A 25,903-nucleotide genomic window follows, 5' to 3' on the forward strand; every position below is an offset into this window, starting at 1 on the left:
GAGTTGTCGTCTGTGATGGAGAGGTCTTTTTGAGCGGGCAGGCGTTCCCCGGGAGGAAGAGCAGCTCTGTCTTGTCTAGGTTGAGCTTGAGGTGGTGGGCTGACATCAAAGCTGAGATGTCTGCCAGGCACATGTGTCACCATCTGGGTGTCATAAGGGGGAGGAGAAAAGCAGTTGAGTGTCATTTATCTCAGTGCTGAGTCCCCTCCGCTAGCAGGGGCTGAACCACCATCCTTGTTTTTGCACATATTTAAAGCTGTTCAGAGTTTGTAGATTAGAAATGTAATTAGTTATGTTGGGAAACTAGTCGCAACCGGGATTAGAACTGGCGACCTCGGCAGGTTGCAACCCGCGTTTTAACCCCCCCCATCCACCTGCAACCCTAAAGTTAATTCTATTTGTCTCTCAGATGTAAATTCCACTCACTGATCTGTCATTAAGCCTCGCCCACTGAGCTTTCATCCAACCAGTCTTCATGTGTCTTTCCCGCGGTTCCTCACATCCTCTCTCTTTCTCCGAATCAGATACGACCTTTTAAAATGTCAGCGGTCAACAACCATCAGATTGAATCCAGGTCTCTGTGTTATCAGGAAGACACAGTACAGCCAACCAGGAAGTGGAGATATACAGTACAGCCAACCAGGAAGTGGAGAGATACAGTACAGCCAACCAGGAAGTGGAGAGATACAGTACAGCCAACCAGGAAGTGGAGAGATACAGTACAGCCAACCAGGAAGTGGAGAGATACAGCACAGCCAACCAGGAAGTGGAGAGATACAGTACAGCCAACCAGGAAGTGGAGAGATACAGTACAGCCAACCAGGAAGTGGAGAGACACAGTACAGCCAACCAGGAAGTGGAGAGACACAGTACAGCCAACCAGGAAGTGGAGAGACACAGTACAGCCAACCAGGAAGTGGAGAGACACAGTACAGCCAACCAGGAAGTGGAGAGACACAGTACAGCCAACCAGGAAGTGGAGAGATACAGTACAGCCAACCAGGAAGTGGAGAGATACAGTACAGCCAACCAGGAAGTGGAGAGACACAGTACAGCCAACCAGGAAGTGGAGAGACACAGTACAGCCAACCAGGAAGTGGAGAGACACAGTACAGCCAACCAGGAAGTGGAGAGATACAGTACAGCCAACCAGGAAGTGGAGAGATACAGTACAGCCAACCAGGAAGTGGAGAGATACAGTACAGCCAACCAGGAAGTGGAGAGATACAGTACAGTGTGTTTTCTAGGACTTTATTGTGCGTCAGAGGAGAGGCCTCAGGAGAAAGGTACTGTGGGTAACATGCTCAGTAATGAAGAACGCTCCGAGACCAGAGGTCACCAACCATCCAGGAAGTGGAGATATACAGGGTGTATCAGGCTTTTGTTCTAGCCTTGCACTATAACACAACCGATTCACCCAATCAATCAAAGTCTCGATGAACAGTTTTGAGTATATACTGAAGGGACAGTTTATTAGCTGAAGGGCTTCTATGGGAGTGGGGTGTTTGTCTAGCCTGATTTCAGCTCTGCTATGACTCGTTGTCATGCCGTTTGGAATGACAGCACAAAGACCCTGGGACCAGGCTAGTGTTTGTCTGAGTAAACATGGTAGATTCTACGAGTCGTTTAGCTAAATCAGCAGTGTTTGTGCAGGTCTGGAGCAAAAACCCTGCACAACCTGTATTTCTCCAGGTTGCCATTGGTGACCACTGTTGTAAATTAATATAAGGAACAACTACAGCAGACAATACGACTGGTATTATTTAAAAAAACAACAACACTTTCACACACATCCTCTCTCCACTATCACACACACACACAGTGTCCATCGTGTGCCAGACATTTACACATACAGCCCCTTCTAAGGTTGCACATATCCAGTAACTTTCCCAGAATCCCCTATGTTTCCCCCAGACATCCCCTTTGAAGTGTTACCAGATTCCAGGGAATTTGCCATTACAGGAATATTCCAACTGGGATTTCTGGAAAACCTGGGATTTTTGGGAAAATTTAACTGGACATTTTTGCTACCCTAAAGCCGTCCACCATTTTGTATTACTGCTTCGAACCAAACTGGTACAGTATTATCAAAAAGGACAGCGAGCGCCTCTTTAGGTTGGTGTGTTTGGCAAGGACTTCACTTCAGTCAATCAGTCAGCCATCTTGTGTCTCAACGTTCCAAAATGGCTTCCTTTCCTCATCTTCTCTCCTTTATCGTCGGGGAGAAAAGGAAGCAAGTTCCCACGTTTGAGACAGGGCCATTGTCTCCTCTCATCTTCATTGTAGTTTTGGTGAGACAAATAAAAAAAAGTTTATTTCCGCCCAAAAACAACAACTCCCAGGTCACCCCTCTCTCACTGGGCCAGGGAAGAGGGAGGGGTATAACCAGGAAGTGACATCACTTCTTAGCGGGTACGCCCTCTGAGTAGTCCTCCAGTACTCCGGCCAGATGGTCGTTGTGAGTCTTGAAGCGTCTCTTCTTCTGTCCACCTGGCTTCTTCCTCTTGATTGGTAACTGTAGCAACACAACCAAAACAGCCAATCACAGACCGGGTTATTGTAGAAACAACCAATCACAGATACATTATGAGAAACATGGAGCGAAAGATAAAGAGAGTGATAAGAGCTAGGAGATGTGGACATAAATCCGTACCACCATTAATTGACTAAATGATCACAATGTCGATAAGTAGAATACGTTTATAACATGAATGTGCCCCAGAGTTACTCTTTTAAATGACCCTTCAACCTACTACTTCTACTTTGAATGTTGTAGCGATCAACTGTCTTGTTAACAAACAGCCCATATCAGACAACTTATTTCATGTCAAACATCACCTTCCTCTAGTAAAGGATCATTATTATCCACATGACAAACATCACCTTCCTCTAGTAAAGGATCATTATTAACCACATGACAAACATCACCTTCCTCTAGTAAAGGATCATTATCATTATTAACCACATGACAAACATCACCTTCCTCTAGTAAAGGATCATTATCATTATTAACCACATGACAAACATCACCTTCCTCTAGTAAAGGATCCTTATCATTATTAACCACATGACAAACATCACCTTCCTCTAGTAAAGGATCCTTATCATTATTAACCACATGACAAACATCACCTTCCTCTAGTAAAGGATCATTATCATTATTATCCACATGACAAACATCACCTTCCTCTAGTAAAGGATCATTATTAACCACATGACAAACATCACCTTCCTCTAGTAAAGGATCCTTATTAACCACATGACAAACATCACCTTCCTCTAGTAAAGGATCATTATCATTATTAACCACATGACAAACATCACCTTCCTCTAGTAAAGGATCATTATCATTATTAACCACATGACAAACATCACCTTCCTCTAGTAAAGGATCATTATCATTATTAACCACATGACAAACATCACCTTCCTCTAGTAAAGGATCCTTATCATTATTAACCACATGTCAAACATCACCTTCCTCTAGTAAAGGATCATTATTAACCACATGACAAACATCACCTTCCTCTAGTAAAGGATCATTATTAACCACATGACAAACATCACCTTCCTCTAGTAAAGGATCCTTATCATTATTAACCACATGTCAAACATCACCTTCCTCTAGTAAAGGATCATTATCATTATTAACCACATGACAAACATCACCTTCCTCTAGTAAAGGATCATTATTAACCACATGACAAACATCACCTTCCTCTAGTAAAGGATCATTATCATTATTAACCACATGACAAACATCACCTTCCTCTAGTAAAGGATCCTTATCATTATTAACCACATGACAAACATCACCTTCCTCTAGTAAAGGATCCTTATCATTATTAACCACATGACAAACATCACCTTCCTCTAGTAAAGGATCATTATTAACCACATGACAAACATCACCTTCCTCTAGTAAAGGATCCTTATCATTATTAACCACATGTCAAACATCACCTTCCTCTAGTAAAGGATCATTATTAACCACATGACAAACATCACCTTCCTCTAGTAAAGGATCATTATCATTATTATCCACATGTCAAACATCACCTTCCTCTAGTAAAGGATCATTATTAACCACATGACAAACATCACCTTCCTCTAGTAAATGATCATTATCATTATTAACCACATGACAAACATCACCTTCCTCTAGTAAAGGATCATTATCATTATTAACCACATGTCAAACATCACCTTCCTCTAGTAAAGGATCATTATTAACCACATGACAAACATCACCTTCCTCTAGTAAAGGATCCTTATCATTATTAACCACATGACAAACATCACCTTCCTCTAGTAAAGGATCATTATCATTATTAACCACATGTCAAACATCACCTTCCTCTAGTAAAGGATCATTATCATTATTAACCACATGACAAACATCACCTTCCTCTAGTAAAGGATCATTATTAACCACATGACAAACATCACCTTCCTCTAGTAAAGGATCCTTATCATTATTAACCACATGACAAACATCACCTTCCTCTACTAAAGGATCATTATTAACCACATGACAAACATCACCTTCCTCTAGTAAAGGATCATTATTAACCACATGACAAACATCACCTTCCTCTAGTAAAGGATCATTATCATTATTAACCACATGACAAACATCACCTTCCTCTAGTAAAGGATCATTATCATTATTAACCACATGACAAACATCACCTTCCTCTAGTAAAGGATCATTATTAACCACATGACAAACATCACCTTCCTCTAGTAAAGGATCATTATTAACCACATGACAAACATCACCTTCCTCTAGTAAAGGATCATTATCATTATTAACCACATGACAAACATCACCTTCTTCTAGTAAAGGATCATTATCATTATTAACCACATGACAAACATCACCTTCCTCTAGTAAAGGATCATTATTAACCACATGACAAACATCACCTTCCTCTAGTAAAGGATCATTATTAACCACATGTCAAACATCACCTTCCTCTAGTAAAGGATCCTTATCATTATTAACCACATGACAAACATCACCTTCCTCTAGTAAAGGATCATTATCATTATTAACCACATGACAAACATCACCTTCCTCTAGTAAAGGATCATTATTAACCACATGACAAACATCACCTTCCTCTAGTAAAGGATCATTATCATTATTAACCACATGACAAACATCACCTTCCTCTAGTAAAGGATCCTTATCATTATTAACCACATGTCAAACATCACCTTCCTCTAGTAAAGGATCATTATTAACCACATGACAAACATCACCTTCCTCTAGTAAAGGATCATTATCATTATTAACCACATGACAAACATCACCTTCCTCTAGTAAAGGATCATTATCATTATTAACCACATGTCAAACATCACCTTCCTCTAGTAAAGGATCATTATCATTATTAACCACATGTCAAACATCACCTTCCTCTAGTAAAGGATCATTATTAACCACATGACAAACATCACCTTCCTCTAGTAAAGGATCCTTATCATTATTAACCACATGACAAACATCACCTTCCTCTAGTAAAGGATCATTATTAACCACATGACAAACATCACCTTCCTCTAGTAAAGGATCATTATTAACCACATGACAAACATCACCTTCCTCTAGTAAAGGATCATTATCATTATTATCCACATGTCAAACATCACCTTCCTCTAGTAAAGGATCATTATTAACCACATGACAAACATCACCTTCCTCTAGTAAAGGATCATTATTAACCACATGACAAACATCACCTTCCTCTAGTAAAGGATCCTTATCATTATTAACCACATGACAAACATCACCTTCCTCTAGTAAAGGATCATTATCATTATTAACCACATGTCAAACATCACCTTCCTCTAGTAAAGGATCATTATCATTATTAACCACATGACAAACATCACCTTCCTCTACTAAAGGATCATTATTAACCACATGACAAACATCACCTTCCTCTAGTAAAGGATCATTATTAACCACATGACAAACATCACCTTCCTCTAGTAAAGGATCATTATCATTATTATCCACATGTCAAACATCACCTTCCTCTAGTAAAGGATCATTATTAACCACATGTCAAACATCACCTTCCTCTAGTAAAGGATCATTATTAACCACATGACAAACATCACCTTCCTCTAGTAAAGGATCATTATTAACCACATGACAAACATCACCTTCCTCTAGTAAAGGATCATTATTAACCACATGTCAAACATCACCTTCCTCTAGTAAAGGATCATTATTAACCACATGACAAACATCACCTTCCTCTAGTAAAGGATCATTATCATTATTAACCACATGTCAAACATCACCTTCCTCTAGTAAAGGATCATTATTAACCACATGTCAAACATCACCTTCCTCTAGTAAAGGATCATTATCATTATTAACCACATGACAAACATCACCTTCCTCTAGTAAAGGATCCTTATCATTATTAACCACATGATAAACATCACCTTCCTCTAGTAAAGGATCATTATCATTATTAACCACATGACAAACATCACCTTCCTCTAGTAAAGGATCATTATCATTATTAACCACATGACAAACATCACCTTCCTCTAGTAAAGGATCATTATCATTATTAACCACATGACAAACATCACCTTCCTCTAGTAAAGGATCATTATCATTATTAACCACATGACAAACATCACCTTCCTCTAGTAAAGGATCATTATCATTATTAACCACATGTCAAACATCACCTTCCTCTAGTAAAGGATCATTATTAACCACATGACAAACATCACCTTCCTCTAGTAAAGGATCATTATTAACCACATGACAAACATCACCTTCCTCTAGTAAAGGATCCTTATCATTATTAACCACATGACAAACATCACCTTCCTCTAGTAAAGGATCCTTATTAACCACATGACAAACATCACCTTCCTCTAGTAAAGGATCCTTATCATTATTAACCACATGTCAAACATCACCTTCCTCTAGTAAAGGATCATTATCATTATTAACCACATTTCAAACATCACCTTCCTCTAGTAAAGGATCATTATTAACCACATGACAAACATCACCTTCCTCTAGTAAAGGATCCTTATCATTATTAACCACATGACAAACATCACCTTCCTCTACTAAAGGATCATTATTAACCACATGACAAACATCACCTTCCTCTAGTAAAGGATCATTATTAACCACATGACAAACATCACCTTCCTCTAGTAAAGGATCATTATCATTATTAACCACATGACAAACATCACCTTCCTCTAGTAAAGGATCATTATCATTATTAACCACATGACAAACATCACCTTCCTCTAGTAAAGGATCATTATTAACCACATGACAAACATCACCTTCCTCTAGTAAAGGATCATTATTAACCACATGACAAACATCACCTTCCTCTAGTAAAGGATCATTATCATTATTAACCACATGACAAACATCACCTTCCTCTAGTAAAGGATCATTATCATTATTAACCACATGACAAACATCACCTTCCTCTAGTAAAGGATCATTATTAACCACATGACAAACATCACCTTCCTCTAGTAAAGGATCATTATTAACCACATGTCAAACATCACCTTCCTCTAGTAAAGGATCCTTATCATTATTAACCACATGACAAACATCACCTTCCTCTAGTAAAGGATCATTATCATTATTAACCACATGACAAACATCACCTTCCTCTAGTAAAGGATCATTATTAACCACATGACAAACATCACCTTCCTCTAGTAAAGGATCATTATCATTATTAACCACATGACAAACATCACCTTCCTCTAGTAAAGGATCCTTATCATTATTAACCACATGTCAAACATCACCTTCCTCTAGTAAAGGATCATTATTAACCACATGACAAACATCACCTTCCTCTAGTAAAGGATCATTATCATTATTAACCACATGACAAACATCACCTTCCTCTAGTAAAGGATCATTATCATTATTAACCACATGTCAAACATCACCTTCCTCTAGTAAAGGATCATTATCATTATTAACCACATGTCAAACATCACCTTCCTCTAGTAAAGGATCATTATTAACCACATGACAAACATCACCTTCCTCTAGTAAAGGATCCTTATCATTATTAACCACATGACAAACATCACCTTCCTCTAGTAAAGGATCATTATTAACCACATGACAAACATCACCTTCCTCTAGTAAAGGATCATTATTAACCACATGACAAACATCACCTTCCTCTAGTAAAGGATCATTATCATTATTATCCACATGTCAAACATCACCTTCCTCTAGTAAAGGATCATTATTAACCACATGACAAACATCACCTTCCTCTAGTAAAGGATCATTATTAACCACATGACAAACATCACCTTCCTCTAGTAAAGGATCCTTATCATTATTAACCACATGACAAACATCACCTTCCTCTAGTAAAGGATCATTATCATTATTAACCACATGTCAAACATCACCTTCCTCTAGTAAAGGATCATTATCATTATTAACCACATGACAAACATCACCTTCCTCTACTAAAGGATCATTATTAACCACATGACAAACATCACCTTCCTCTAGTAAAGGATCATTATTAACCACATGACAAACATCACCTTCCTCTAGTAAAGGATCATTATCATTATTATCCACATGTCAAACATCACCTTCCTCTAGTAAAGGATCATTATTAACCACATGTCAAACATCACCTTCCTCTAGTAAAGGATCATTATTAACCACATGTCAAACATCACCTTCCTCTAGTAAAGGATCATTATCATTATTATCCACATGTCAAACATCACCTTCCTCTAGTAAAGGATCATTATCATTATTAACCACATGACAAACATCACCTTCCTCTAGTAAAGGATCATTATTAACCACATGACAAACATCACCTTCCTCTAGTAAAGGATCATTATCATTATTAACCACATGACAAACATCACCTTCCTCTAGTAAAGGATCATTATTATCCACATGTCAAACATCACCTTCCTCTACTAAAGGATCATTATTAACCACATGACAAACATCACCTTCCTCTAGTAAAGGATCATTATTAACCACATGACAAACATCACCTTCCTCTAGTAAAGGATCATTATTAACCACATGACAAACATCACCTTCCTCTAGTAAAGGATCATTATTATCCACATGTCAAACATCACCTTCCTCTAGTAAAGGATCATTATTAACCACATGTCAAACATCACCTTCCTCTAGTAAAGGATCATTATTAACCACATGACAAACATCACCTTCCTCTAGTAAAGGATCATTATCATTATTAACCACATGTCAAACATCACCTTCCTCTAGTAAAGGATCATTATTAACCACATGTCAAACATCACCTTCCTCTAGTAAAGGATCATTATCATTATTAACCACATGACAAACATCACCTTCCTCTAGTAAAGGATCCTTATCATTATTAACCACATGATAAACATCACCTTCCTCTAGTAAAGGATCATTATCATTATTAACCACATGACAAACATCACCTTCCTCTAGTAAAGGATCATTATCATTATTAACCACATGACAAACATCACCTTCCTCTAGTAAAGGATCATTATCATTATTAACCACATGACAAACATCACCTTCCTCTAGTAAAGGATCATTATCATTATTAACCACATGACAAACATCACCTTCCTCTAGTAAAGGATCATTATCATTATTAACCACATGTCAAACATCACCTTCCTCTAGTAAAGGATCATTATTAACCACATGACAAACATCACCTTCCTCTAGTAAAGGATCATTATTAACCACATGACAAACATCACCTTCCTCTAGTAAAGGATCCTTATCATTATTAACCACATGACAAACATCACCTTCCTCTAGTAAAGGATCCTTATTAACCACATGACAAACATCACCTTCCTCTAGTAAAGGATCCTTATCATTATTAACCACATGACAAACATCACCTTCCTCTAGTAAAGGATCATTATTAACCACATGACAAACATCACCTTCCTCTACTAAAGGATCATTATTAACCACATGACAAACATCACCTTCCTCTAGTAAAGGATCATTATTAACCACATGACAAACATCACCTTCCTCTAGTAAAGGATCATTATCATTATTAACCACATGACAAACATCACCTTCCTCTAGTAAAGGATCATTATCATTATTAACCACATGACAAACATCACCTTCCTCTAGTAAAGGATCATTATTAACCACATGACAAACATCACCTTCCTCTAGTAAAGGATCATTATCATTATTAACCACATGACAAACATCACCTTCCTCTAGTAAAGGATCATTATCATTATTAACCACATGACAAACATCACCTTCCTCTAGTAAAGGATCATTATCATTATTAACCAAGTGTCAAATGTCTGTATTATCCAAGTGTCAAATGTCTGTATTATCCAAGTGTCTATGTTCTGTTTGGGTGTCAAGATCATTTTGGGTTTATTGTCCCAGCTATGTGACAGACCGGGGCAACTCCAGTCCTCGGGGGGTCTTGATTGGCGTCCCCCCCCACCCCAATCCCTAGCAGAACTTATTTAAACTAATTCCATTCTAAACTGAAGATCATGATTAGTTGATTACTGGGGTTAGGTGTGTTAGCTGGGACAAAAGTGTAACACCAATCAGGCCTCCCGAGGACTGGAATTACCCCGGCCTGTGACAGAAATACAGACAGAAAGAGAAAAGAGGTAGAGAGAGATGTGGAGAGGGAGAGAGATGTGGAGAGGGAGAGAGATGTGGAGAGGGAGAGAGATGTGGAGAGGTAGAGAGATGTGGAGAGATCTGGAGAGGGAGAGAGATGTGGAGAGGTAGAGAGATGTGGAGAGATCTGGAGAGGGAGAGAGATCTGGAGAGATAGAGAGATATGGAGAGGGAGAGAGATCTGGAGAGGTAGAGAGATCTGGAGAGGGAGAGAGATCTGGAGAGGGAGAGAGATCTGGAGAGGGAGAGAGATGTGGAGAGGTAGAGAGATGTGGAGAGGTAGAGAGATCTGGAGAGGGAGAGAGATGTGGAGAGGGAGAGAGATGTGGAGAGGGAGAGAGATCTGGAGAGGGAGAGAGATGTGGAGAGGTAGAGAGATGTGGAGAGGGAGAGAGATCTGGAGAGGTAGAGAGAGGTAGAGAGATGTGGAGAGGGAGAGAGATGTGGAGAGGGAGAGAGATGTGGAGAGGGAGAGAGATGTAGAGAGATGTGGAGAGGGAGAGAGATGTGGAGAGGGAGAGAGATGTGGAGAGGGAGAGAGATGTGGAGAGGGAGAGAGATGTGGAGAGGGAGAGAGATGTGGAGAGATCTGGAGAGGGAGAGAGATGTGGAGAGGGAGAGAGATGTGGAGAGGGAGAGAGATGTGGAGAGGGAGAGAGATGTGGAGAGGTAGAGAGATGTGGAGAGATCTGGAGAGGTAGAGAGATGTGGAGAGATCTGGAAAGGTAGAGAGATGTGGAGAGATGTGGAGAGGTAGAGAGATGTGGAGAGGGAGAGAGATGTGGAGAGGGAGAGAGATGTGGAGAGGGAGAGAGATGTGGAGAGATGTGGAGAGGGAGAGAGATGTGGAGAGGTAGAGAAAGAGGTAGGGACAGAGCGAGAAACTCACAACTTTCTTGGGTCCAGTCTCCTGCATGGAGGAGATGCCCTGCCTCTTGAGATAGTCCTCTATCTTCTCTTCATCCATAGAGTCCACTGGGATACTCCTCCACAGCTTGGTGAACTCTGGGACGATAGACCAGGAAACACAGACAGGATACCATTAGCTCAGGTAGGACAATAGCAGTAGTAGTTTATTACATTTCTACAAGTAGGTCGTACTTGGCAGATAAAAGCTGACATGAGGTACACAATACATACAAGTAAACAAATCAATACATACAAGTAAACAAATCAATACATACAAGTAAACAAATCAATACATTCAAGTAAACAAATCAATACATTCAAGTAAACAAATCAATACATTCAGGTAAACAAATCAATACATACAAGTAAACAAATCAATACATTCAAGTAAACAAATCAATATATACAAGTAAACAAATCAATACATACAAGTAAACAAATGAATATATACAAGTAAACAAATCAATACATACAAGTAAACAAATCAATACATACAAGTAAACAAATCAATACATACAAGTAAACAAATCAATACATACAAGTAAACAAATCAATATATACAAGTAAACAAATCAATATATACAAGTAAACAAATCAATACATACAAGTAAACAAATCAATACATACAAGTAAACAAATCAATACATACAAGTAAACAAATCAATACATACAAGTAAACAAATCAATACACACAAGGTTTTAAAAATCAAAACATACAAGTAAACAAATCAAAACATACAAGTAAACAAATCAATACATACAAGTTTTAAAAAATCAATACATACAAGTAAACAAATCAAAACATACAAGTAAACAAATCAATACATTCAAGTAAACAAATCAATACATACAAGTAAACAAATCAATACATTCAAGTAAACAAATCAATATATACAAGTAAACAAATCAATACATACAAGTAAACAAATGAATATATACAAGTAAACAAATCAATACATACAAGTAAACAAATCAATACATACAAGTAAACAAATCAATACATACAAGTAAACAAATCAATACATACAAGTAAACAAATCAATATATACAAGTAAACAAATCAATACATACAAGTAAACAAATCAATACATACAAGTAAACAAATCAATACATACAAGTAAACAAATCAATACATACAAGTAAACAAATCAATACACACAAGGTTTTAAAAATCAAAACATACAAGTAAACAAATCAAAACATACAAGTAAACAAATCAAAACATACAAGTAAACAAATCAAACATACAAGTAAACAAATCAATACATACAAGTTTTAAAAAATCAATACATACAAGTAAACAAATCAAAACATACAAGTAAACAAATCAATACATACAAGGTTTTAAAAATCAAAACATACAAGTAAACAAATCAAAACATACAAGTAAACAAATCAATACATACAAGTAAACAAATCAATACATACAAGTAAACAAATCAATACATACAAGTAAACAAATCAAAACATACAAGTAAACAAATCAAAACATACAAGTAAACAAATCAATACATACAAGTAAACAAATCAATACATACAAGTAAACAAATCAATACATACAAGTAAACAAATCAATACATACAAGTAAACAAATCAATACATACAAGGTTTTAAAAATCAAAACATACAAGTAAACAAATCAATACATACAAGTAAACAAATCAAAACATACAAGTAAACAAATCAATACATACAAGTAAACAAATCAATACATACAAGGTTTTAAAAATCAAAACATACAAGTAAACAAATCAATACATACAAGTAAACAAATCAATACATACAAGTAAACAAATCAAAACATACAAGTAAACAAATCAATACATACAAGTAAAACAAAATAAACTCAGTTAATATCCTGTATCGACGAACTGAAAGTTCTACACTTCTAAATGACGTCATAGTAAAAAAATGTTTTTACAAATCTGACCACTGGGTGGAGCCATTGAAGTCATTACGTGAAAGAGAAACCAGACCAGTGCAAAGGGAGAGAAACCAGACCAGTGCTCACACCTTCTACAGAGAACTAAGTGGCTTTATGCAGTTGTACTTTAGACATTACTTCTTTAGACTTATAAAACATTTATATATATATATATATATATATTTTTTTTTTGTGTTACTTTGGCAATATTTACAGAATGTATTTAATGTCAATAAAGCTCCTTTAACTGAAATAAGGAAGAGAGACCTTATCAACGCTCTTATCTGAATCTACTGCAAACTGATAATTAAGGGAGAAATTGTACCAACACTTTCACATTCTGCATTGGACTGACATGGGAGAAACCCTACCAATGCTCAGCTTTTCAACAGAGATTTAATGGGGAGAAACATGCTCTCATCTTCAACCACTGCAAACTAAATTAAGGGAGAGACCATACCAACACTCTAGTTCTAATTAACATTATATGCTCACCTTCTACAGAGAACTAAGCAAAAAGACACCATACCAATGCTCCCACTCATCTACCACGTAGGGCCCCAAAAAGTAATTAAGGTAGAGAAACTCCACCAACGCTCTCACCTTCGTCAACTGTAAACTGGCAGTGTTTATCATTATAGAACAGAATCTTCTTCTTGTCTGGTCTTGTCACAAAGATGATCTGGTCTCCCAAAACCTGGGGAGGAACAGAGGCCGTTAATATGTCTGACTCATTAACACACACACACACACACACACACACACACACACACACACACACACACACACACACACACACACACACACACACACACACACACACACACACACACACACACACACACACACACACACACACACACACACACACACCTTCAGTGCCTTGGCTGAGTTAGGTAGCCCCTCCTCCACATCATCTAGCAGTAATCCTCCCAGTCCCAGCTGGTCATGTTTATCCAACAGTCTGAGCAGGGCTTTCTTGTCCTTCAGGTGATATTTGGGCTTGAAGGCATATTTCCCATCCCTCACCTCTATCTTAGGGTTACTGGCCAGCGCCTGGGGGACGGGACAGAGACTGAGTCAAACATTTATTGCAACTTTATTTACATGGGTCTCAAAACACTAGTCTGTTTGGCCCGAGGAAGAGAAGGGTGGGAAGGAGGTAAATAAAAGAGAGAGAGGTGTTTTTAGAAAATATGAGGGGAGGTGGTTTTAAAGATTTAACAATTGATCCATATCATTAATCATTAATCTCTCTCTCACTCTCGGGGCAGCAGGTACTTGTGGGAGGTGGGAACTCAAACGTTACTGTTCACATGCTTTTGAAATCGGACCAATTCTTCAACCAATAGGATTCCAGCTAGCTAAACGTTGCTAATAATAAAAGCTAGTTAGCTTAACCTTGATAATATTGTCAAACGATCTACATTATTCACATTGATAAGTTTGCAATGGTCAAAAAACAGATTTGGCGTCATCTATTGAAAAGGTGAAAGGTCAAGCACCAACACACTCCGTTTCCCACTCGCACCTCCCGATAACTCTGATAACATGTGAACGCCCCAACACACACCATCTTATTGAAAAGGTGAAAGGTCAAGCACCAACACACACCTCAGTCATCAGCCATTGTTTCTGTTTCATGCCGATGTCCAGTAGTTTGGTCTCATCTAGAATCTCCTCCACGGTCAAGTGGTGAGTATCACCACGCTGGTGTCTGGTCTGGAGGACAGGAAGGAACATAGAGGAACAGGAAGGAATATACAGGAACAGGAAGGAACACAGAGGAACAGGAAGGAACACAGAGGAACAGGAAGGAATATACAGGAACAGGAAGGAACACAGAGGAACAGGAAGGAACACAGAGGAACAGGAAGGGACACAGAGGAACACAGAAGAACAGGAAGGAACACAGAGGAACAGGAAGGAACAGAGGAACAGGAAGGGACACAGAGGAACAGGAAGGGACACAGAGGAACAGGAAGGGACACAGAGGAACAGGAAGGGACACAGAGGAACAGGAAGGGACACAGAGGAACACAGAGGAACAGGAAGGAACAGAGGAACAGGAAGGAACACAGAGGAACAGGAAGGAACACAGAGGAACAGGAAGGAACACAGAGGAACAGGAAGGAACACAGAGGAACACAGAGGAACAGGAAGGAACACAGAGGAACAGGAAGGAACACAGAGGAACAGGAAGGAACACAGAGGAACAGGAAGGAACACAGAAGAACAGAAAGGAACACAGAGGAACAGGAAGGAACACAGAAGAACAGAAAGGAACACAGAGGAACAGGAAGGAACACAGAAGAACAGAAAGGAACACAGAGGAACAGGAAGGAAAACATGATCAATTGTAAGAAATTAAGCTAACCTGCTAGCCAAGGCTTTCAGTTTGGGCTTGAAAATATGACAAACTAGGCCGCCAGTAAAATGTTGAATTTTCAAGTATGGCATTTAGGACCTGAATGCCGCCCGGGCTAGTGTGGTCTAACAGCCAGATGGACAGTTTCTAACATCCTTTAATTCAGTGTAGTAGGCGGAGTGCCGGACAGAGAAGAACAGAACTCAGAATCCAGGACGTCATTGGTTGGTCACGTGATACATTGTTTAACGGCAGCTTGTAACGGCAGCTTGTAACGGCAGCTTGTAACGGCAGCTTGTAACGGCAGCTTGTAACGGCAGCTTGTAACGGCAGCTTGTCTGCATCGACTGGGTCAAGACGAGGTAGCTTCAGTATTGGGAAAAAGACAGAGCGCACACACACAGGCACACACACACACACACACACAGAGGCACACTGGCACACCCACAGGTGCACACACACTGGCACACACACATTGGCACACACACACAGGCACACACACACAGGCACACACACAGGCACACACACAGGCGCACACACACAGGCACACACACTGGCGCACACACTGGCGCACACACACACACACACACACACACACACACACACACACACACACACACACACACACACACACACACACACACACACACACACACACACACACACACACACAATCTGTGAACGTTATGCAGATTGTTTTGAGTCAAAGTCTGGTGTGAAAAACCACCCAGGCTGTCAGAGTTACTGTACCAGAGCTGAACCATAAACATGTTGACTAACAAAAGTCTGTTGTTGTTGTTGTTGTTTACTTCCAACATAAAGAGTGGAGAACAAAACAATAGAGGGAGGAACTAACATCACAATAAACCCAATAAGAGACAGACGGAGGGTTCAGAGGGTTAAAAGGGGAGTGGTTTAATTGAGATGACAGCTCAGACTGTTGGAAGGAGGAAGCTCACCAATCAGGACACCACTGAACCACCACCTCTCTGACAACACGTCATTACTACAGTGAACCACCTCTCTGACAACAGGTCATTACTACAGTGAACCACCTCTCTAGACAACATGTCATTACTACAGTGAACCACCTCTCTAGGCAACATGTCATTACTACAGTGAACCACCTCTCTAGACAACATGTCATTACTACAGTGAACCACCTCTCTAGACAACATGTCATTACTACAGTGAACCACCTCTCTAGACAACATGTCATTACTACAGTGAACCATCTCTCTAGACAACATGTCATTACTACAGTGAACCACCTCTCTAGACAACATGTCATTACTACAGTGAACCACCTCTCTGACAACATGTCATTACTACAGTGAACCACCTCTCTAGACAACATGTCATTACTACAGTGAACCACCCTCTAGACAACATGTCATTACTACAGTGAACCACCTCTCTAGACAACATGTCATTACTACAGTGAACCACCTCTCTAGACAACATGTCATTACTACAGTGAACCACCTCTCTGACAACATGTCATTACTACAGTGAACCACCTCTCTGACAACATGTCATTACTACAGTGAACCACCTCTCTGACAACATGTCATTACTACAGTGAACCACCTCTCTGACAACATGTCATTACTACAGTGAACCACCTCTCTGACAACATGTCATTACTACAGTGAACCACCTCTCTAGACAACATGTCATTACTACAGTGAACCACCTCTCTGACAACAGGTCATTACTACAGTGAACCACCCTCTAGACAACATGTCATTACTACAGTGAACCACCTCTCTAGGCAACATGTCATTACTACAGTGAACCACCTCTCTAGACAACATGTCATTACTACAGTGAACCACCCTCTAGACAACATGTCATTACTACAGTGAACCACCTCTCTAGACAACATGTCATTACTACAGTGAACCACCTCTAGACAACATGTCATTACTACAGTGAACCACCTCTCTAGACAACATGTCATTACTACAGTGAACCACCTCTCTGACAACATGTCATTACTACAGTGAACCACCTCTCTAGACAACATGTCATTACTACAGTGAACCACCTCTCTAGACAACATGTCATTACTACAGTGAACCACCTCTAGACAACATGTCATTACTACAGTGAACCACCTCTCTAGACAACATGTCATTACTACAGTGAACCACCTCTCTGACAACATGTCATTACTACAGTGAACCACCTCTCTGACAACATGTCATTACTACAGTGAACCACCTCTCTAGACAACATGTCATTACTACAGTGAACCACCTCTCTAGACAACATGTCATTACTACAGTGAACCACCTCTCTGACAACATGTCATTACTACAGTGAACCACCTCTCTGACAACATGTCATTACTACAGTGAACCACCTCTCTGACAACATGTCATTACTACAGTGAACCACCTCTCTAGACAACATGTCATTACTACAGTGAACCACCTCTCTAGACAACATGTCATTACTACAGTGAACCACCTCTGACAACATGTCATTACTACAGTGAACCACCTCTCTGACAACATGTCATTACTACAGTGAACCACCTCTCTGACAACATGTCATTACTACAGTGAACCACCTCTCTAGACAACATGTCATTACTACAGTGAACCACCTCTCTGACAACATGTCATTACTACAGTGAACCACCTCTCTGACAACATGTCATTACTACAGTGAACCACCTCTCTGACAACATGTCATTACTACAGTGAACCACCTCTCTGACAACATGTCATTACTACAGTGAACCACCTCTCTGACAACATGTCATTACTACAGTGAACCACCTCTCTAGACAACATGTCATTACTACAGTGAACCACCTCTCTAGACAACATGTCATTACTACAGTGAACCACCTCTCTGACAACATGTCATTACTACAGTGAACCACCTCTCTAGACAATATGTCATTACTACAGTGAACCACCTCTCTGACAACACGTCATTACTACAGTGAACCACCTCTCTGACAACACATCATTACTACAGTGAACCACCTCTCTAGACAACATGTCATTACTACAGTGAACCACCTCTCTAGACAACACGTCATTACTACAGTGAACCACCTCTCTGACAACATGTCATTACTACAGTGAACCACCTCTCTAGACAACATGTCATTACTACAGTGAACCACCTCTCTAGACAACACGTCATTACTACAGTGAACCACCTCTCTAGACAACACGTCATTACTACAGTGAACCACCTCTCTAGACAACATGTCATTACTACAGTGAACCACCTCTCTAGACAACATGTCATTACTACAGTGGTGATTTGACAGTAGGATAACTAACATGTGTGGTCCTGTGTAGCTCAGTTGGTAGAGCGTGACTCTAGCAACACCAGGCTTGTGGGTTCCACCAGTACGTACTCACTACTGTTAGTCACTACTGTTAGTCACTACTGTTAGTCACTACTGTTAGTCACTACTACAGTGGGGATTTGAAAGTAGGATAACTAACACTCACTACTGTTAGTCACTACTACAGTGGGGATTTGACAGTAGGATAACTAACACTCACTACCGTTAGTCACTACTGTTAGTCACTACTACAGTGGGGATTTGAAAGTAGGATAACTAACACTCACTACTGTTAGTCACTACTGTTAGTCACTACTGTTAGTCACTACTGTTAGTCACTACTGTTAGTCACTCTTGTCCAGAGTGACTATCTGCTAAATGACACAAACGTCATGGAGATGGAATCATCCACATGTGTGTGTGTGTGTGTGTGTGTGTGTGTGTGTGTGTGTGTGTGTGTGTGTGTGTGTGTGTGTGTGTGTGTGTGTGTGTGTGTGTGTGTGTGTGTGTGTGTGTGTGTGTGTGTGTGTGTGTGTGTGTGTGTGTGTGTGTGTGTGTGTGTGTGTGTGTGTGTGTGTGTGTGTGTGTGTAATGTGTAGTGTGTGTGTGTAATGTGTGTGTGTAATGTGTGTGTGTAATGTGTGTGTCCACCTTACCTTCATGTAGTTGACTATCTTAGCCAGGCAACCAAACTTGTAACCAGAGCTGCCTGTCAGGGCCTTCAGGTTGAAGTTACCATTACTGGTGTCTGGAGAGAGAAAGAGAAAACTGGTCAGATATCCTAATTACCAGCTCAGATACAGACCAGGATCAGAATCTAGACATGTTGTCCTGCTCAGACCAGGATCAGAATCTAGACATGTTGTCCTGCTCAGATACAGACCAGGATCAGAACCAGGATCAGAATTTAGACATGTTGTCCTGCTCAGATACAGACCAGGATCAGAATCTAGACATGTTGTCCTGCTCAGACCAGGATCAGAATCTAGACATGTTGTCCTGCTCAGATACAGACCAGGATCAGAATCTAGACATGTTGTCCTGCTCAGACCAGGATCAGAATCTAGACATGTTGTCCTGCTCAGACCAGGATCAGAATCTAGACATGTTGTCCTGCTCAGACCAGGATCAGAATCTAGACATGTTGTCCTGCTCTTGTGCCACACTAAGATGAGTCCTGTCAATATCAGTTATTCAATAGAGACTCATATAGTTCCTGTCAATAGCAGATATTCAATAGACTCATTTAGGTCCTGTCAATATAACATTGTTTCAATAACACTAATTCAATAACGTTGTGATTATATTGTTTTTGTGCAAGATTTAAAAAACAAAAAACCCTCTGTGTCTGATATGGTTATCAGGGCACCAGCTAGGGGGTATCAGGGCACTAGATAGGGGGTATAAGGGCACTAGATGGGGGGTATAAGGGCACTAGATGGGGGTATAAGGGCACTAGATGGGGGTTATCAGGGCACTAGCTAGGGGGTATCAGGGCACTAGCTAGGGGGTATCAGGGCACCAGCTAGGGGGTATCAGGGCACCAGCTAGGGGGTATAAGGGCACTAGCTAGGGGGTATAAGGGCACTAGATAGGGGGTATCAGGGCACTAGATAGGGGGTATAAGGGCACTAGCTAGGGGGTATAAGGGCACTAGATAGGGGTATCAGGGCACTAGATAGGGGGTATAAGGGCACTAGCTAGGGGGTATCAGGGCACTAGATAGGGGGTATAAGGGCACTAGATGGGGGTATAAGGGCACTAGATGGGGGGTATAAGGGCACTAGATGGGGTTATCAGGGCACTAGCTAGGGGGTATCATGGCACTAGCTAGGGGTATCAGGGCACTAGCTAGGGGGTATCATGGCACTAGCTAGGGGGTATCATGGCACTAGCTAGGGGTATCATGGCACTAGCTAGGGGTATCAGGGCACTAGCTAGGGGTATAAGGGCACTAGCTAGGGGTATAAGGGCACTAGCTAGGGGGTATAAGGGCACTAGCTAGGGGGGGGGTATAAGGGCACTAGCTAGGGGGTATAAGGGCACTAGCTAGGGGGTATAAGGGCACTAGCTAGGGGGTATCAGGGCACTAGCTAGGGGTATAAGGGCACTAGCTAGGGGGTATCAGGGCACTAGCTAGGGGTATCAGGGCACTAGCTAGGGGGTATAAGGGCACTAGCTAGGGGGTATAAGGGCACTAGCTAGGGGGTATCAGGGCACTAGCTCGGGGTATCAGGGCACTAGCTCGGGGTATAAGGGCACTAGCTAGGGGGTATAAGGGCACTAGCTAGGGGGTATAGCTAGGGGGTATCAAGGGCACTAGTTAGGGGGTATCAGGGCACTAGCTAGGGGTATCAGGGCACTAGCTAGGGGGTATAAGGGCACTAGCTAGGGGGTATAAGGGCACTAGTTAGGGGGTATCAGGGCACTAGCTAGGGGGTATAAGGGCACTAGCTAGGGGGTATCAGGGCACTAGCTCGGGGTATCAGGGCACTAGCTCGGGGTATAAGGGCACTAGCTAGGGGGTATAAGGGCACTAGCTAGGGGGTATAAGGGCACTAGTTAGGGGTATCAGGGCACTAGCTAGGGGTATCAGGGCACTAGCTAGGGGGTATAAGGGCACTAGCTAGGGGGTATAAGGGCACTAGTTAGGGGGTATCAGGGCACTAGCTAGGGGGTATAAGGGCACTAGCTAGGGGTATAAGGGCACTAGCTAGGGGGTATCAGGGCACTAGCTAGGGGGTATCAGGGCACTAGCTAGGGGGTATCAGGGCACTAGATAGGGGATATCAGGGAACTAGATAGGGGGGGTATAAGGGCACTAGCTAGGGGTATCAGGGCACTAGCTAGGGGGTATCAGGGCACTAGATAGGGGGTATCAGGGCACTAGATAGGGGGTATCAGGGCACTAGATAGGGGTATCAGGGCACTAGATAGGGGGTATAAGGGCACTAGATAGGGGGTATCAGGGCACTAGATAGGGGGTATAAGGGCACTAGATAGGGGGTATAAGGGCACTAGCTAGGGGGTATCAGGGCACTAGCTAGGGGGTATCAGGGCACTAGCTAGGGGGTATCATGGCACTAGCTAGGGGGTATCATGGCACTAGCTAGGGTGTATCATGGCACTAGCTAGGGTGTATCATGGCACTAGCTAGGGGGTATCAGGGCACTAGCTAGGGGGTATCATGGCACTAGCTAGGGGGTATCAGGGCACTAGCTAGGGGGTATCATGGCACTAGCTAGGGGGTATCATGGCACTAGCTAGGGGGTATCATGGCACTAGCTAGGGGTATCATGGCACTAGCTAGGGGTATCATGGCACTAGCTAGGGGTATCAGGGCACTCAGCTAGGGGGTATAAGGGCACTAGCTAGGGGGTATAAGGGCACTAGATAGGGGGTATAAGGGCACTAGATAGGGGGTATAAGGGCACTAGCTAGGGGTATCATGGCACTAGCTAGGGGGTATCAGGGCACTAGCTAGGGGGTATCATGGCACTAGCTAGGGGGTATCATGGCACTAGCTAGGGGGTATCATGGCACTAGCTAGGGGGTATCATGGCACTAGCTAGGGGGTATCAGGGCACTAGCTAGGGGGTATAAGGGCACTAGCTAGGGGGTATAAGGGCACTAGCTAGGGGGTATAAGGGCACTAGCTAGGGGGTATAAGGGCACTAGCTAGGGGGTATAAGGGCACTAGCTAGGGGGTATAAGGGCACTAGCTAGGGGGTATAAGGGCACTAGCTAGGGGGTATCAGGGCACTAGCTAGGGGGTATAAGGGCACTAGCTAGGGGTATAAGGGCACTAGCTAGGGGGTATAAGGGCACTAGCTAGGGGGTATCAGGGCACTAGATAGGGGATATCAGGGCACTAGCTAGGGGGTATAAGGGCACTAGCTAGGGGGTATCAGGGCACTAGCTAGGGGGTATAAGGGCACTAGCTAGGGGGTATAAGGGCACTAGCTAGGGGGTATAAGGGCACTAGCTAGGGGTATCAGGGCACTAGATAGGGGGATATCAGGGCACTAGCTAGGGGGGGGTATAAGGGCACTAGCTAGGGGGTATAAGGGCACTAGATAGGGGGTATAAGGGCACTAGATAGGGGGTATCAGGGCACTAGATAGGGGTATAAGGGCACTAGATAGGGGTATAAGGGCACTAGATAGGGGGTATCAGGGCACTAGATAGGGGGTATAAGGGCACTAGATAGGGGGTATAAGGGCACTAGCTAGGGGTATCAGGGCACTAGCTAGGGGTATCAGGGCACTAGCTAGGGGTATCATGGCACTAGCTAGGGGGTATCATGGCACTAGCTAGGGTGTATCATGGCACTAGCTAGGGGTATCAGGGCACTAGCTAGGGGTATCAGGGCACTAGCTAGGGGGTATCATGGCACTAGCTAGGGGTATCAGGGCACTAGCTAGGGGTATCATGGCACTAGCTAGGGGTATCATGGCACTAGCTAGGGGTATCAGGGCACTAGCTAGGGGTATAAGGGCACTAGCTAGGGGGTATAAGGGCACTAGCTAGGGGGGGGTATAAGGGCACTAGCTAGGGGTATCATGGCACTAGCTAGGGGTATCATGGCACTAGCTAGGGGTATCATGGCACTAGCTAGGGGTATCATGGCACTAGCTAGGGGTATCAGGGCACTAGCTAGGGGTATAAGGGCACTAGCTAGGGGTATAAGGGCACTAGCTAGGGGGTATAAGGGCACTAGCTAGGGGGTATAAGGGCACTAGCTAGGGGGTATAAGGGCACTAGCTAGGGGGTATAAGGGCACTAGCTAGGGGGTATAAGGGCACTAGCTAGGGGGTATAAGGGCACTAGCTAGGGGGTATAAGGGCACTAGCTAGGGGGTATCAGGGCACTAGCTAGGGGGTATAAGGGCACTAGCTAGGGGGTATAAGGGCACTAGTTAGGGGGTATCAGGGCACTAGCTAGGGGGTATCAGGGCACTAGCTAGGGGGTATAAGGGCACTAGCTAGGGGGTATAAGGGCACTAGTTAGGGGGTATCAGGGCACTAGCTAGGGGGTATCAGGGCACTAGCTAGGGGGTATCAGGGCACTAGCTAGGGGGTATAAGGGCACTAGCTAGGGGGTATCAGGGCACTAGCTAGGGGGTATCAGGGCACTAGCTAGGGGGTATAAGGGCACTAGCTAGGGGGTATCAGGGCACTAGCTAGGGGGTATAAGGGCACTAGCTAGGGGGTATAAGGGCACTAGCTAGGCTTCCGTTTCAGGCCCTACTCTAGTGGCTCTGTGTCTGTGGCTTCAGCTGTGAGATCCTGTTTCTGGAGACCAGCCAATCAGAGCGGCCTGTTGTTGTGACTCACTAAATGATTCATCACGTGGGCGGGAGCTGCTGCTGGGTGCTAATGAGAAGGCGGGGCATTCATTGCATCTGAGAAGATTTGGCAAATAGAGAGGGGAGAAACGAGGGTGAGCTTAGCCATTGGTAGAGTGGTAAGGTCTGAGCACAGGCTGTGCCTTGTGTGGGGAAGACGAGCAGAACTGCAAGGAGTGGCAGGGAGGAGAGAGAGACACAGAGAGAGACAGAGAGAGGAAGACAGAGAGAGAGACAGAGAGAGAGAGAGGAAGAGAGAGAGCGAGAGAGAGAGGAAGAGAGAGAGAGACAGAGAGAGGAAGACAGAGAGAGAGACAGAGAGAGAGGAAGAGAGAGAGCGAGAGAGAGAGGAAGAGAGAGAGAGACAGAGAGAGGAAGACAGAGAGAGAGACAGAGAGAGAGAGAGGAAGAGAGAGAGAGCGAGAGAGAGAGGAAGAGAGAGAGAGCGAGAGAGAGAGGAAGAGAGAGAGACAGAGTGGGGGAAGGGAGAGCGAGAGCATCTTTTGCCTGAATCCTTTCCATCCACCCCACAGTATAAAGCTACACAGGTGAGTCTGCATATTTCCCTGACACAACGACGGTTAGTGTGTGTGTGTGTGTGTGTGTGTGTGTGTGTGTGTGTGTGTGTGTGTGTGTGTGTGTGTGTGTGTGTGTGTGTGTGTGTGTGTGTGTGTGTGTGTGTGTGTGTGTGTGTGTGTGTGTGTGTGTGTGTGTGTGTGTGTGTGTGTGTGTGTGTGTGTGTGTGTGTGGACACACTGGCAGATCTGCAGTCTGGGTGCATGCTTGCCTGCTACAGCCATGTCTCAGGACAAGGCGCGTGTGTGTGTGTGTGTATGTGTATGTGTGCGTGTGCGTGTGTGTGTAGTGTAGTGTGTGTGTGTAGTCTGTGTGTGTGTGTGTGTAGTGTGTGTGTAGTGTGTGTGTGTGTGTAGTGTGTAGTGTATATCTACTAGCCTAATCCATCCTATGAAGCCTACGTTGTATCTGTGATTGCTTTCATAAGAGGAGGGTTTACCTTCCATCCCTACAGCATTCTGGGTAATAGCACTACATTATAAACGGTAAAAGGTTTATCATCACCAGAGGACAGACAGACAGGAGCCCAGCCTATGGGTTAGGCTGTGAGCAGACAGACAGACAGACAGGAGCCCAGCCTATGGGTTACGCTGTGAGCAGACAGACAGACGGGAGCCCAGCCTATGGGTTACGCTGTGAGCAGACAGACGGGAGCCCAGCCTATGGGTTACGCTGTGAGCAGACAGACAGACAGACAGACAGACAGACAGACAGACAGACAGACAGACAGACAGACAGGCAGACAGGCAGACAGG

At 42.5% G+C, this 25,903-nt stretch overlaps 1 protein-coding gene across 2 annotated transcripts in view; it reads right to left on the reverse strand.

The window, feature by feature from the left end:
- Positions 1 to 1,235: 1,235 nt before the first annotated feature.
- LOC124018045 (general transcription factor IIE subunit 2-like) overlaps positions 1,236 to 25,903 on the reverse strand; it is a 34,972-nt gene continuing 10,304 nt past the window's right edge. For both annotated transcript variants that reach the window (XM_046333309.1, XM_046333308.1), the window contains exons 3-8: positions 19,882 to 19,973; positions 15,156 to 15,263; positions 14,415 to 14,597; positions 14,145 to 14,238; positions 11,598 to 11,713; positions 1,236 to 2,515 (exon numbers count right to left, since the gene is read on the reverse strand). In XM_046333309.1, coding sequence (XP_046189265.1) covers positions 2,399 to 2,515; positions 11,598 to 11,713; positions 14,145 to 14,238; positions 14,415 to 14,597; positions 15,156 to 15,263; positions 19,882 to 19,973 — 710 coding nt within the window. In that variant the 3' untranslated portion in view covers positions 1,236 to 2,398. The remainder of the gene's footprint in view (positions 2,516 to 11,597; positions 11,714 to 14,144; positions 14,239 to 14,414; positions 14,598 to 15,155; positions 15,264 to 19,881; positions 19,974 to 25,903) is intronic.

This window comes from Oncorhynchus gorbuscha, unplaced genomic scaffold (assembly GCF_021184085.1).
Source record: "Oncorhynchus gorbuscha isolate QuinsamMale2020 ecotype Even-year unplaced genomic scaffold, OgorEven_v1.0 Un_scaffold_383, whole genome shotgun sequence".
Lineage (NCBI taxonomy): Eukaryota > Metazoa > Chordata > Actinopteri > Salmoniformes > Salmonidae > Oncorhynchus > Oncorhynchus gorbuscha.